The following is a 14,437-nucleotide window of genomic DNA, read 5'->3' on the forward strand; positions in this document are numbered from 1 at the left end:
GGAGGCGAACGCCAAGAGGCGGCCGGCCCCTCCCCGGGATTCAACCCAACCTGGATTCAGCCTCTTTGGCTGCAAAAATTCCCAAGCCCTGCCAACTCGCCGCGCACCTCTCGCGGCTTCCGCCGATGGCACCCCGACCACCCTTGCGAGATTTTAGCGTGGCGGATGCCAAGCCCTGCGCTTGGAAAGCGCGAGGGGGCTCCGGGGAGCTCTGGCCTAATTGACCAGGCCTGAAGAGTCGCCCTGTCTGAATACTTGACCTGTCATGTAGAAACAAGTCCACAATCAAGACCTTCGCTACCTTCTGCCCGGAAAGCCTGGGACTGGCCCGAGTCCCCCCCCCGAATAATTCGAATCCTAACCTAGTTCCCCCCAGTTCTTCCGGCAGAGCAAAAGTAGCTTGCCTGCCGGAGCGCAGAGGAGGCCGACAAGGAGCCCCTGGCAGTTACCTAGTAGGAACTTGGCGATTTGGTGGCGTCTCCGCGGTTTATTTGGGTATTTGGTGACCCCATGGTCCGTGATTAGCCACCCTCGCCCTCCCGCTCACCACGCCCCTGCGCAGTCCCGGAGTCAGTGTTTGGGCTGGAGCCTCAGGGCTCTGAATCTGGGGCGAGTGGAGTTGGTGAAGGCAGTTTCTCCACGCGCCCAGAACCAGCGCAGTTACGCGCTTCCCCGGGGCGCACCCGGCGAAGTGGGAGGAGAAAGAAAATTTAAAATACACTGGCCAAAATTCATTCTTGAGAACACTCTGAAGCTGGGTAACCAGGACCGCGCCATTCTGCCCCACTCCCTCCCCCTACTCCCCCATCTTCCCGCTCAGCCAGATGCACCAGAAAGCGGCACTTTGATCTTGCAAAGCAGTAATTTATATTTCTTTAAAAAAAATTTTTTTTCTGTAAAAAGATGATTGGACCGGGGAGAACATAATGCAATTCCACGGGCGCGGGGCTGAGGAGCGGCTTTCTGGGCACCAGGGCTGGGCCTGGGATGCCAGGCACATCTGTTCGCCCCGGTTTGCCGCGCATTCCTCTTCGCCGGGGTTTTTTCTTCCTCCCTCCGGGAGGACCGGACCGCGTGATTCACCCCTGGCAGGAAGCGGGGCTTTATTTGTCTTTGACTCAGAGATGCTAGGAGAGGCGTGGAGAGGTTGGCCAGGGCGGGGCCCGGGGGGAGGGTGTGTGGGGCGGGTGGGAAGGTGCGGTAGGAATAGCTCCGACTCTGGCTTCACATTTTGTGAATTGGGAGAGAGGGGTGGAGGAGCTCAGAGAGTAAAAGCCCCTCCTGCCTTCCTGCGAAGAGCTCGGTACCCGCCACCGTATTCCTCGCCGGGAAAGGGGCAGCTGCAGACTCGGTGGGTGGAGTTCCAGTATCAACCCGTTCTATCGGTCTTTCCCGCCGCAGGGATTTACTGAAATAAAACCGACGTGCAACCTTTTCTGGCACTTTGCCTAATAGCCTCAAATTGGATTAGGTTCTCGAGAATATTAAACTCTGTACAGCGCCAAACACCGACTTCTCCCACCCGCACACCCAGCGGAGAGGCCCTCTCTCTTCTGCGGAGGCCGACCCTGCCAAACTCCCACTGTTCCAGAGCCCGCTTGGAGTCTCGGATTCCCTGGGGATATCAGCCTGCCAGCCCTTTCGCCCCATTACTTTCTATTGTCTAATTCAAATCTCTTCTTTCTCTGAGACCTGGGGACTGTGTATCCAGCAAGTCACAGCTTGAGGAAGCCGTGCTGGAGCCTCGCCCATCTTCAGTCTGCAGGCGGGTCTTACTAGGCCACTGGGGTCTCTGTAGGAGTCTGGTTTGTACTAAGAACCCTAAGCTAGGTGGTTGGCTACAGGGGCTCTCTCTGCTCTGCCTGACGAAGACCCATTCCAGGCCCAGTCCCCAATCCTCTGTCCTGACTCACCCTAAATCCTAATTTGGGGAGATAGATCAGAGTGGGGGACCCTGATTTTATGCCCAGGCCAGGGTTAAGGTTTTAGGAGGTGAAGCAGTCCTGTCTTCTTTCCTTCGATTTTTCTTTTTCTTTTTTCCTCTTCTTTCCTTTTCTTTTCTTTCTTTCTTTCTTTCTTTCTTTCTTTCTTTCTTTCTTTCTTTCTTTCTTTCTTTCTTTCTTTCTTTCTTTCTTTCTTTCTTTCTTTCTTCCTTAAGTTTTGTCTCGTCCTTCCATCCTTCCTTTCCCTCTTAAGTTTCTTTGGCTTTTATTTTCTGTAGCCTCAGCCCTAAAAGTCCCAATCATGTTCCTCAGGCTCTGAGGAGGCCACTGTCATAGCCCATCGGCAATACTAGATCCAAGACAGAACCTACTGGAAGCCTGGGGAACTGGCAGCAAAAGAGAAGCTGACCGTCTTAGAGTGGTCAAGGGCCTCTCAGGGCCTGAGGTGAAGGCCCAGGACAGGGACTGCCCCCCCCCCCCGCACATTCTTTTCCTCCCCTTTGCCCTAACACCCCCACTCACTCACCTTGCTCCCCACCCCACAGGACACGTGTGAGCTCCGCTTCCAGTTTCAGTGTAAAAATTCAGGAAAAATAGATGGAAAGGAGACAAGTGGGAGTCCCAGGCAGGTAGAAAAGTGGACTGGGTCAGCTGGTTGCGTGGAAGAATGCATCTGTGGCACTGAGGGAAGCTCCCTGGCCAGAGAAACAGGGGCAGATATTACCAGTGAGAGCACAAGGGAGGCTGGAGAGCAGCATGGAGCTCCCCGCCTGGGGAAAAAGCCACCCCAAGGGTTCTGGCACATCACTACATTGCCTCGACAGGAGTTTTCATGCAGTGTTTGCTCAGAGCAAGTCAGCCAGGGAGACTGGATTTGCCATCAGAGGGAGAGAAAAAATAGCCCAAGAAGAGAGGCTGTCAACATTCCACCAAGAAACCAAAGTCGGGAAAAGGGAAAAAAAGAGAAGGGATGGTCTGCTTGAGTTTCACCCTCTTCCCTCTTTCTGGATCCTGCAAGAAGTGGCTGGCTGGGGCCAATGCCCCGGGCCATCCCAGGGACTGTTCTCCATCCGAAAAGCTCCCTTCACACCCACAGCCCCAACTCCACACGCCTGCCTGCCTTCACTGGGTGTAGGAGGAAAGAGCTAGGCCTGCGACTTGGGTGAAGGGAGGAGGCTGCAGTCCCCTGGGCATGCAACATGACTGGACTCTGTTTGAGTCGCACAGAACCTGAAGGTTTCCTGGGACTTCGGGGCATCCCTGTTGAGGTGCACCTTTGAGGGGTGAGGACTCCAATGATGAGTCTGTCTCTTGCCCAAGCCTGGCTGGTCTGTGGTTCCACAGTGAGACCTCCTTGGGCACCAGGGACCTCTCCTTTTCTCTCCTTTCCCACCAAATTAAACCAAAAAGCTATTCCTCCCAAGCCAAGGTATTTCTTCCGAACTCCAAAGTTCTCCCTTATGCTGGGCCCCAAAGCCCTAGGAGTTTTCCCTCTCTGTTCCTTTTTATGCAACAAATCTGATATCTGGGGCCTCAGCTATTTTGAGGAATAAACTGCTGATACCAATCAGTACTGGGGCCACATTCCTTATTTGTTCCTTACTTGCATTTCAAACAGATCTGAGCTGGAGGAATGAGGACTAAAATATACTATGGACCTCAAAGTTGAGCCCTGTGAATATGTGTACAGATGGGAGGGGGAAGGAGGTGGGAGGAAAAAGGAGGCAGGAGGAGAACTCACTTTAAAAACATTTGAAGGTCCACCATAGGGAGCAGCATCTCCCTAGTGACCTTGGAGTTATGGCTCCGATGCTAGATCAACACACTTTGTTCTCAGGAAACTCCCAATCTGAGGGCAGAGGTGGTGGTCTGCTTCCCACTGGCTACCATCCACCACGGGGTAGACAAATGCCACTGGGGGCTGGACAGGTGCTTTGAACTGAGCTGGGGTGGGGTGGGGCTCAGTTGCCTCCTAATTGCTCAGTTACCAGCCTGGAAGTGTTTTGGGGGAAGATCTGTGCCTGGGGGAGGGGAGGGGTGATGAAGCCTCAGGGAATAGGTGGTTTTGGGGTTGAATCAATAAAGGATCTGAGCCATGTAAAGCCCATGCTTCTGAAGCAGAGCAGCCCTGGCCCCCTGGACCGCTGGGCCAGGAGGGAAGATCCGGGGCTGATGAGTCTGCGGGTAGAGACCAGCTTGTTGCTGGTCCCGGGGAAGAGCCATGGGAGCCAACCAGAGCTTAGCAGCTTGATCTCAGTTGACTGAGCCCCGCCAGAGACGGCAGCCCCCCCCACCCCCCCGCCACACCCCCCCTCCCCCCGGTTCCCTTCCCCTGTGGCTGGTGGTGTTCTATCTTTTCTGTTCAGCACCTGTGGGACTCCACCCTGAGGAAAGACGGGATGGAGCTCCTGCCCTTTTATCTCCTCCCTCACTCCAGGAAGACCTTCGGGGTGTATTTCAGATGGGGTGGGCTTTTTTCAGCCGGTGTGAGACAATTCCATCAGTTCCTCCCCAGCCCCGCCCCCTTTGCTGGAATCACTTAAAGGCAGAGACAACCTAGGTGTGTAAATTACATGTTAGTGCATTTGCATGCAGAGAGGCTGTGGGTATGGGGAATAAGAATTCTGGTTGTTGAGCTATAATACCTGCACTAAAAGCTTTGAGACCCATGCCAAGTTACATAACCCCTTGGTACTTCAGTTATCTCCTCTGTAAAATGGGGCTGGTAGCACCGGTTCTTGGTTCACAGACCTTGAAGTGGGTGGAATGAGTCAGTTTACACAAAGCACTTAGTACAGGGCCTGGCACAAAGTAAAAGGCTGAATGAATATGAGCTCTTCACAAGTGGTGCAGACTAGAAAGAGAGGAGTTCCGGAATGAGATTCGGCCGCCTGAGAGACAGGCTGTGGAAATACATGCTTCTTAACTTTTCTGATTTTCCTGGAAGCAGGAGCCTCTGGATGGTAATGCCTCTGCTCTTTTTCCAGCTGAGTCAGAAGTTCTCATTTCCCATGAAAGCAGTCAAGGAGAGCAATACTAGGGGCAGGTGTTGGTGGTGCAGTGCCCCACCCTGGTGCCACTGCTCTTGGCCTGCAGAATTCTCAAGCATCCTGGGCCTCTGGGGCTTCAGCCACCATCGAGGATTGGGAGAATATGGACGCACTGATTGTTCTGCCCTGGGAATGCCTTCATGTGCCTGGATTTATTGACTGTCCTATGAAGTCTCTGGAAAGTATGTAAAGTTAAGTGAATACTTTTCTTGTTTAGGGATAGATAGCTTTCTTTGCCCCTGGCTTCCTGGGGTACTTGGGGTAAGTGCAACGCCCCCCCTCCCCGGTGCTCTTTGAGCCCCACCATCGTGGGATTGCCTCCCCCGTTCCCAGCGGCAGGCCCTGTAACTCTGGCAACGTCAACACCCACCGTGTTGGAAAACAACTACAGATATGCATATATATGTAATTGGTTTTATATTATAGGTGTATGTTTTATGTGTATAATAATGTTTTATATATATAAACATTTTGAGGGCTCATTTGCCAGGATGGCAAGGGTCCCTCTGTTGGTAATATCCCTATGCCCGCTAATTTCCTTGTCACCGGGGATGTGATGCCTATCACTGGAGAGTTCTGGATATTTTTCCACTCCTACTGATTTGGTTTTGCTCAAGAAGGATGGCAGAAGTGGCTTATGAATTATGGGCCAAAGTTGACGAAAAGCCTTCTGTGACCTAGCTCGCACGCCTCTTCCCAGCTCCTCCTTCCCCAGGTGGAGGGCAGAAACAAGCACAGGTCTGCCCCCTCTAGCTGTCTCTCCCTCTGCACACCCGAGGATTTAATTCCGCAGCCCCTCCTTGGAGCTGTGCAGTCAGAGAGCTGTTTTTCCACTCTCTTTGTATAATGGACAATTCGTTCTTCACTCCTGAAGAGGGAGAGATTGATCCATAAGGAGGCTGTAAAAATCTACTTGGCCGGCTTTTGCCAGTGGCCAGCTCAGGCCCAGCCAGCTTGCCTAGTTCTACCGAGGACATTTTGCTCTTGGGTGGCCGATTTTTATTAGTGACAAGTGAAATCCAAACACTTCTGGCAAAAAAGCCATCACATCAAGGCCCTAATGCGTCAAATCATTTGCCTTTAGCTGCTGGTCTTTGCGGGCGGCCCCATTTCGGTGGAACCCTCCTCCTCTGCCTCACTGCTGCCAGCCTCGGTCCCCCACCCAAGCCCCAGGAACCCCTGAGTGTCCTCTTTAGGTCCCAGGACTTTGGCCCGCTGTGTTAGACGGTGGAGCCTGGGACTTCTCCCCCTCTTCACCCCTATAAGCTTTAGATAATCCTTCCTCTCAGTGGAAAAACCAAAGGGAACGCTTAACCTCGCTTAACCAAGCACCTGCAAAAACCAGCAGGAAAAGAGAAATGGAGTCACATTTAGGGGCAAACCTGGAAGAGCTGGGAGTCCACGGGTCAGGAAGAACTCAAAAGAAGCTCTGCTCTGTCTGGCTCCTGGGGTTTGGCATTCTGGCCCAAGGCAGGCTGGCCAGAGGGTGGAAGGGCCTGCATGCGATTAAAAACTGAACAGGACAAAACCCTGCTGCTCCCGCTTTGTGTCATTTCTTACTGCCCAGTCTTTCAGTCCCTGCTGGGTCTCCAGGGCTTTGGAGAATGCCCTGGTCTCACCCAGGCGCGGCGTAGCTCTCCCAAGGGGCAAAGCCTCAAGGGTTGGTGCTCTTCATTTTCCCCTTCTTTTGTCACCGAAGAGACCTTGCCCACGGATGAAGCTCCACGCAGATGAAGGAGGAGGTCGTGGGACAGCCGCATGGATTAAGCTTCTGGAGGCCAGGGAGATCCCAAGAGAACTGTGGAGTTGGGGGAGAGATGCAAAGTATGGAATTCCGGTAGATTTCTGCAGACTTTGGGGCTAGCTGAGTGTGCCGCGGGAATGTTTCCCCCATATGGCTGTGCCTGATGCTTTGTACCCAGCCCTGGGTTGTTTCTACACGCATGTTTGATTCTAGAAAGGCATGTGCATACACGCGTGTAGCCGCACTTGGTGTGTGCATGCATGTGTATACTGCCAGATACAACCATGGCTTTGTATAATCATACAGAATAGGTGCATGAACCTTGTACTTACAAGCCGCCTATACAAGTACATAGTGGTTACTGATGTAGTAACGTTTACTTGGGGGTGCACGCTGGTGTCCTCAAAATCTGCTGACTTTGGGTTGGGTTGCCTAGGGTTGCCCAGCAACCCTGAGCTCAGGAAGGTGCCGGAATTTTGCCCTCCAGCCCAGGCCAAGCAAGGCGAAGGAAAGGGGCTGGAGGGCCTTGCAGAAAGCCCCCTAGCCTGACGCCCTCGTGCCCGCCTTTCCTAGCTCCTGGGTATGCAGAGGCAGGCTCCTCCCCCTCCCTCCGTGGGCTCCGCGCAGGCTCGAGGTTTCGCTTCCTGCGAAAGCTGGCGGGCTAGGAACTGGCGGCGTCCACGGCGGGCGCAAACTGAAGGCCAAGGTCCGGCTGCCGGCTTGCACGATACGCTCAGGGAAAAGAGGCGCTGGGCCTGGGGGGGACAGGATTTCCTCGCCTCCTGGGCGCGGCCGCTCTGGGCATGGCCGCACAAGGCCCCCTTTGTGGAGGGGCCCAGCTCCCGCGCAGACGGAGGGCAGCGAACAATAGCGCAATGTTGCCGCCCGCCGGGCCAGGCTCTCCCGGTTACACCCCGGCCGCCGAAGGCGAGGCAACCGGGTGGCGCTTTTTTATAGTCACAAATATAAAATTGGGGCTTTCTCCCCTTTCGCTCGCCCCCTACCCCAACGCCGATAGAAAGCAGATAAATTTATGAAGGGCGAGCTAAGAGAATAATTACAGGGTGAAGGCCGTTAAATTTTATTTCCAGTCCCAAAGGCAAAACCTGCGATTTTATTGCAAACATCTGGAAGGACCAAGAGGTGGGCACGCTGCTGGTTTAAAATAAAAACAAAAGATTTTATTTCGCGAAAACAAAAAAACATCATTAAAGACCCTTTTGCCCCCACGGACATTTATTTTATAAAAGTGTGAGAGGGTGGTTGAACAGTCAACGACGCACGCCGTCGCGAAGCGCCCGGCAACCTGAACCAACCCGGAGACTGGAGATGCAGGCTGCGGGAGTGGGCCTGCGCAGTCTCCGCGGGGCTGGCATCGGGCGGGCGTTTCCAGAAATCGGCTCCCTCCCACGCCCACCTGAGGGCTCCAGGCCAGTTTTGCCACCCCATAACTGGGCGCCAATGTGGAAGAAGAAGTGAAAAGTGGGTACCCTGGCCTCATATTCCCAGAAGATTCGATCACAGCAACAATAAAGCCTCAGGTCTGTTCCGCCTCCGACCCATTATCTTGCCTGCTTTGCGTAGTTGTAAAGTATTTAGGGCTCCTTCACTCTGCCGGAGGGGAGACTGAGGCACAGGCCATGCACTGACTTGCCTAAGGTCACACAGTTAAATGCTGCAGGGGACCTGTTCGCTAGGCTTCACCTGACTTGGAGTCCAGAGGGTTACCTCCCACCCCATAGTCGCCTCATAATGTTTTATATCTAGTGCCTAGACGGGCTGAATTCGTTGTAATTGCCTCACCCCCACCTGGTGTCCTGCCCACGTGTTTAAGGGCAGACTAACGTGTCCTGCTGGCAACGATTTCTAACTTTGTTTTAAATTACTCAAAACTGCAAAGTCCCAGCATCTGGTAGACCACCTTGTATTGAGGCATTAACAGTGGTGGTGGTATTTAGTGTGGAGAAACAGAAGGAAGACTGGTAGGTATGTGGGTGATGTAGGGGCTTGTGTTTCCAGGACTTTCGTCCTTACACTGCAGAACTCTGTTGTTGCATTGAAAAATCAAAATATTTGGACATGGCCAGTTTTAGGTGAGTAGTCCTTATGCTGCTCTTTGCTTCTGGGCGTTCCTCCTGTCAAGGTTAGGACTGGTCATCCATTTCCCATAGGTCCCTACAGGTAGTCAGTGGGGGACCCTGCAGGGGGCATGGCAGGATGGGGGGGAGGGCTGGCTCCAACTTGTTCCTTCTGCATCAGTGTCAGGCCTGAAATAGACCTGTAGACTCCACCCAAGACCTAAGGTTGGTGGCTGGGAAATCTGGGGATTGCCTCAGGAATTAGCTTCATGCATTGGGCATCCCGCTTTTATTCCTAAAGGTTAAAGGAAAGAGAAACTGGGTCATGAGATTTTGAAAACGCTTTGATATGAATGGAGGAAAATGCATAGCACACTTCCAGATTTCTACATTGAATCCCCCAGTCTTCTTTTTCTTCTTCTCCCAATCACATAAAATTATACACTAAAGTCACAGCCATTAAACCATCCTGCTTAATCTTTCCCCAGACCTCCCTTCCCATCAGTATAGGGTCAGGAACCAAGGAATGCAGGCCCCTGGGGGGCGGGGGAAGTTTAGATTGACCCCTACAGTCACAAAAAGAAAATATCTCTGGCCCTCCCATTTACCTAGAGGAAAACTCCTATTTTCATGACTGATCCAAAGCAACCTGGCTTCCTGACCCTTTGATTTGTTTAATGGCCTAATCCACAATTTTAAGATATGTGTATATGGGATGGAGGTGGGGGCAACTTATGTGTGAACTGAAGGAAGGGTATAGGAGCTCCTCTGAGAACTCTATGCAGAGTGTATGTTTGGGGGTAAGGTGCAGATGCATGCTGTTGAAGACGGGGCTATCTTTTCTATGCATGTCTCTCCAACCTGTGTGTATGGTCACCTATATTGTGTGGGCTTTCTGGACCTGCATCTTGGTATGTGGGTAAACCAAAAGTTCTCTTTTTGAGAAACTTTCACAGCCCCAGGGAGGGTGTATGTCCTATGATGTCCAAACTAGGTCTGTGAGGGAAGGCCAAGGTAAGAGGCTGCCAGAGGGAGATGGGAGATACAGGCAATGGGGAGGAGAAAAATGCTGGTAAGGAAGAGAGGTTGGCCCCATCGCTGCTATCCCACTGGGTCGGGTCCCAACAGGCCCCAGTTCCGGGCAGTGACACCAGAATCAGGAGCCGAAAGAGAGATCTAAGCCGAAGGAGAAGGTAACTGGGCGCTCCTGGCCTGCCCTTGTCTCCAACTCTTTTGCTGAGTCCCCGTTGTGGTGATTGCGCTGTCACTTTCTGCCATGGCTCCTGGAAGCCACGCCAAGCGGTGACTGAGATGGGAGACCCTGTGCCTTGCCACCCAGGCTCCTGGAGTTTGCCCTGCAGCCCGGCAGGAGACGCAGAGGGGCTTTGTTGCCGACTTCTAGATCCCAGGGTGCTTGGAGTGCTGCTCAGGGATCCCCAAGCCTGAGAGAGGCCTGCCTGACTCGCACTCAACCGGTGGCTTCCATCATTCTTTCTGCATTTGCTGCGCCACTAGCTTCCTCTTGTCTGGCTGACGCCCAATGTGAGGGGGCTCCAAAAGTGTTCTTTTTTGCTTTCTTCCGAAGAGGCCCAAGGTGCATTCATGACACTCAGCGGTTGCCTCCAGCACCAGAGCACTTCCAACTATAATATCAAGGACTAGATTTACCCTGCGGTTGGGAAGCGAATGTGGCCTTTCAGAGGCCTGACAGGGTGGAAGGGCAGATGGGCGCTTGTTCTTGGGGGGCCTGTGACTGGCCGTGGGCCCCTCTGCCCTAGGCTTGCTGACCCTGTTCAGGGCCTGGCTGTTGGCGAGACTTGTCTGCCCCTCTTCTCTGCCTGTCCCTGGCACCCGGGGAGCTGGCTCTTTCCTGCCTCTTCCCGCGGGGTTGGAAGAGTGTCGACCAGGTCTTTGGGATGGGAAGATCAGGTTGTGGTTAGGCCGCAGTCCGCGAAATCCGAGACCTTTTTTTTCCTGCTTCGCAAGATCAACTTCTGGGCTCCTCTGAACTGGCTCTGCGTTGGGCTGCGCCCGCGGTCTCCTGCGGCCCGTGACCAGTAGCGTGACCCAGGAGAGGGTGTGGGAAATGAGAATGGCTAGAGTGCGGGGTTGTAAGTTCCAGAGAAATCCCTGACGACCTCTCTGTCCTAAAATATTTTTTTTTTTTTTTTAAGGGTGGAAGGAGGCTCAGCGAGTGGGGAGAGCCGGGTTCCCGAGGTGATCAGATTTGAAGGGCATTCTGAAAAAGCTCTTCCGCTGTCAAAGTTACTGGCTGCCCTTGCCCACCCCTTCTCTGTGGGTTCTCCAGAACAGGCACCCCGAGCAGGCAACGCTCAGATCAGCATCCACGCGGAAGCGAAGGCGAGCGTTTGCTGCGTGCGGGCCCAGTCGGGATAAGTCTGCGGAGCGCGCGGTAAGCCGGGCGCCCCACCGCCGGCCTCTTGCTTTGAGGGAGCCGAGCCTACGTCTCCTTCTCCACCAGGTAGAACTGGAAGGAGGAAGCGATCATTAGGTTTACAATTACAAGACCCTGGATAGTAACCGGGCGTCTTTGTTTATTTCTTTCGTTTTGCCTTAGCCAGAGTTGCTTAGACATCGTACCACAGGAAAGTAACCTGTGTGGCGAAATCCCGGCGGAACCAGAAGAGCTAATAGCGTCTGGGGGCAGGCGCGAGATTATCGGAGTCGTTTTCGGGCGTTTTTGGACAGGTTGAGAGCCCCCAGACTCCAGATCGGTAATTAAAATGACTCTGGGCTTGCAGCGTCTATGAGACTTAGCAGATTTGGAAGGGAAAGGTACGGATTTGGGACCGGCAGGAGTTTGGAACGGCGAAGATCAGACCTCGACTTTCGGCCCTCCTCCCTCCCCCATGAAGAACCCGTGGGGAACCGGGAAGCCACGGGTTAAAGTCGGCCCAGGAGCATCCCCCGGACTACCCGTGCGGAGCCTTGGCCCGAGCCTCAGTCTCTCCCCTCCTCTCATTGGCCCGCGCTCTCAGGGTTTCTCCTGTTCCCTCCTCGCCATTGGCCGGGGGCTGGCTTTTTTTCCCCTCTGTCTTTCTCTTCCTCCCCCTCCCTCTCCCTCACCCCACGGACAGGAGCGCACCGCCTGCCCCCAGCTTCTCGGGAAGGGAGGAATTTAGAAAAAAAGTTTCCCAGAAGTTTGGACCAGAGGAAGGACGGGAAGACCAAGAGAGGAAGAGGGAGAGGGAGGAGAAAAAGGGAGAGGGAGGAGAGAGAGAGAATAAAAAAAAGATGAAGTCCAGTCTGCACAGCCTGTGAGCGCCTGCCCCGGTGGGTGGGAAGCAGGACTTGGGCGCTCATGCGGCGAGCGGGCGGCGCTCCGGGCGCTCGTTCCTAGCCGCTGGGGCAGCTAGGGGCGCCGGTCGGAGCCGGCTGCTGAGGGAGGGGGAGGACGCAGGGGGAGGGTGCAAAGGACCCGCAGCGCCGCCGCCTCTGTCTCGGCCGCCGCGCCGCCGCCTCTCCCGGGCCCGGCCCGGAGGGCGCTCCGAGCGTGAGGGCGCGGGCTGCTCCCTCAGTAGCGGGGGCGAGCGGAGGCCGGGGTGCGGGCGGCTAAGATGAGTGAAAGGAGAAGATCTGCAGTCGCCCTGAGCTCGCGAGCACATGCCTTCTCCGTTGAAGCCTTGATCGGCTCAAATAAAAAGCGGAAACTGCGAGACTGGGAGGAGAAGGGGTTGGACCTGTCCATGGAGGCGCTGAGCCCCGCGGGCCCACTCGGAGACACGGAGGACGCGGCCGCACAGGGCCTGGAACCTCACCCGGGTGAGTGCGCAGGACCAGACCGAGGGAGGCGGGCGGAGAGGGGACGCCGGGCGGCCAGCCCGCGGGCGGAGTGGTGTGGAAGGAGGCCCTGCTAGCTGACGCCCTGCCTTGCTCCAACGCGGGTTTCCTTTTCTTGGCGCAAACGTCTTGAGCCTTCCCCAAATTCGCGGCAAACAACTTGAGGGGAACTGAGCCTTGCATTTTCGTCGCCAACCTCAGGCAAGGAGGCCTCGCTCGCATCCCTTTCTCTTCTGGGAGCGGAGCGCACTATTCTGGTGTTCACAGCTGAGCGGCCGCAGGCCCATGGGGTCAAGGAGGGGCGCAGATCGAAGGCGACCGCAGGAGTGGAGAGGGGCTGGGATTCGCTTCTGAGAGCTCCAGAGGACTGGCGCGGAGTTCTCGGGCTCGACACCCAGTCCCGGGAAATGCCCAGTTTGTCCCATTTAGCCTTCGACCTCGGTCCTCGCCCTTCCCCCACCAACTTTTCTGGGACTCAAGTTCTTGTGTTTCCCCTACTCCGGGGAGGACGGAGCATAATTATATTTCTACTTCGTTGGCGTTTATGGAAAAAGGATCTATGTTAGACCCCTTACCCTGCGCCCTGGGTCACTCTTCAGGGCCCACATCTCTGTGTACTGGGGAGGAGCGGAGCGATTAATTTGTGTCTCAGATCTAAGCACATTATATGCACACAACACGTAAAACACAGAGCGGATGTTGGTGTCTGTATTTTAGCAGAAACCTGGGAGGGTAGTTGAAGGGGGGGGACAACTTAACGTTTTATATTAAGTGCCAAGATTTCAACTGTGCAAAACAGCCCGGGGGAACAGCTGTTGTCGGAAGAATCTTGCGCGCGCGCCCGCGCGCGCGGACACACACACACACACACACACACACACACGCACGGTCGCAGCTTGGTTTAGCGGTTTCAGAAGCTTTCCAGCCAGGACTTCTGCTGCCATTCTGGAGGTGATCCTGCTGACCAGCTAGGGTTAGGGAGTAAACCTGGGTCAGCGCGCCAGGAGCGGAAAGCCAGGGTGGGGGCGGCAGCCCGCAAAGGGATGGGGGCGGCCATAGGCCGAAAGAGCTTGGGGACTGAGCTTGGGGCCCAGGGGCTTGGGGGCTGGAGAACTGGCCGACCCAGGGAGGGACAGCTGTCGCTTACATTTTCTCTTTCGGCAGTGACAGTTCAATTTCCATGCTCCTGAGGCTAATAATAACGCGATTAGCGGGTGACTTGCAGAGACAGAGTTTTATGAATTCTCCGTGTTCTTGTGGCCCGTTACGGTATTTGAGTTTAGTGCTGGGGAATTATTTTTATTAGTCGATGAAAAGAAAATTAAAAGGAGATTTATTTCGTCCGCTCAAATCTTTCCCTGTATTTGGGTGCGGGTGCCTGTCCACGCGGACCCCTGTGTGGGCAATCCAGAAAGGAACGCGTGGCTAATGTGTGTTTCCCATCTCTGGCCAGACCCTGTTTCCTCACCGCATTTATATGTTGTGATAATCTCACTTGTGCCTTCACACGGTTTAGTGGGAGTTCTTTCAGGCCTCATGACAACTCATGGTTTGGGAGGTTATTTTGCTTTCCCGACAGTGGAAAAGACAGAAGTTGCTTAACTGCGCGTGTCAGACACCCTGTCCGCGGGTACTTTTCTCTAGGGAGGGGTCCAGGTCCGCCGGAGCTGGTCTAGGGTCGCTTGTTCAAAAGGACCAATACGTGGGGTCATGATCAGAGACTCAGCTTGCAGTTTTCTCTTTCCGGCATTTACATCAGCCATAGTGAGGAGAGAAATGGTTGGGGCAAGGAGAGACCATTCCAGAGACATAAACGTGAGG

The 14,437-nt window shown here is 54.4% G+C and overlaps 1 protein-coding gene across 1 annotated transcript in view; it reads left to right on the plus strand.

Annotated features, from left to right (window-relative positions):
* Positions 1 to 12,393: 12,393 nt before the first annotated feature.
* TBX15 (T-box transcription factor 15) overlaps positions 12,394 to 14,437 on the plus strand; it is a 99,478-nt gene continuing 97,434 nt past the window's right edge. Inside the window, exon 1 of the mRNA XM_028102178.2 lies at positions 12,394 to 12,598. Coding sequence (XP_027957979.1) covers positions 12,394 to 12,598 — 205 coding nt within the window. The remainder of the gene's footprint in view (positions 12,599 to 14,437) is intronic.

This window comes from Eumetopias jubatus, unplaced genomic scaffold, assembly GCF_037043125.1.
Source record: "Eumetopias jubatus isolate StellerSeaLion01/CBP00866 unplaced genomic scaffold, mEumJub1_p1.0 scaffold_4, whole genome shotgun sequence".
Lineage (NCBI taxonomy): Eukaryota > Metazoa > Chordata > Mammalia > Carnivora > Otariidae > Eumetopias > Eumetopias jubatus.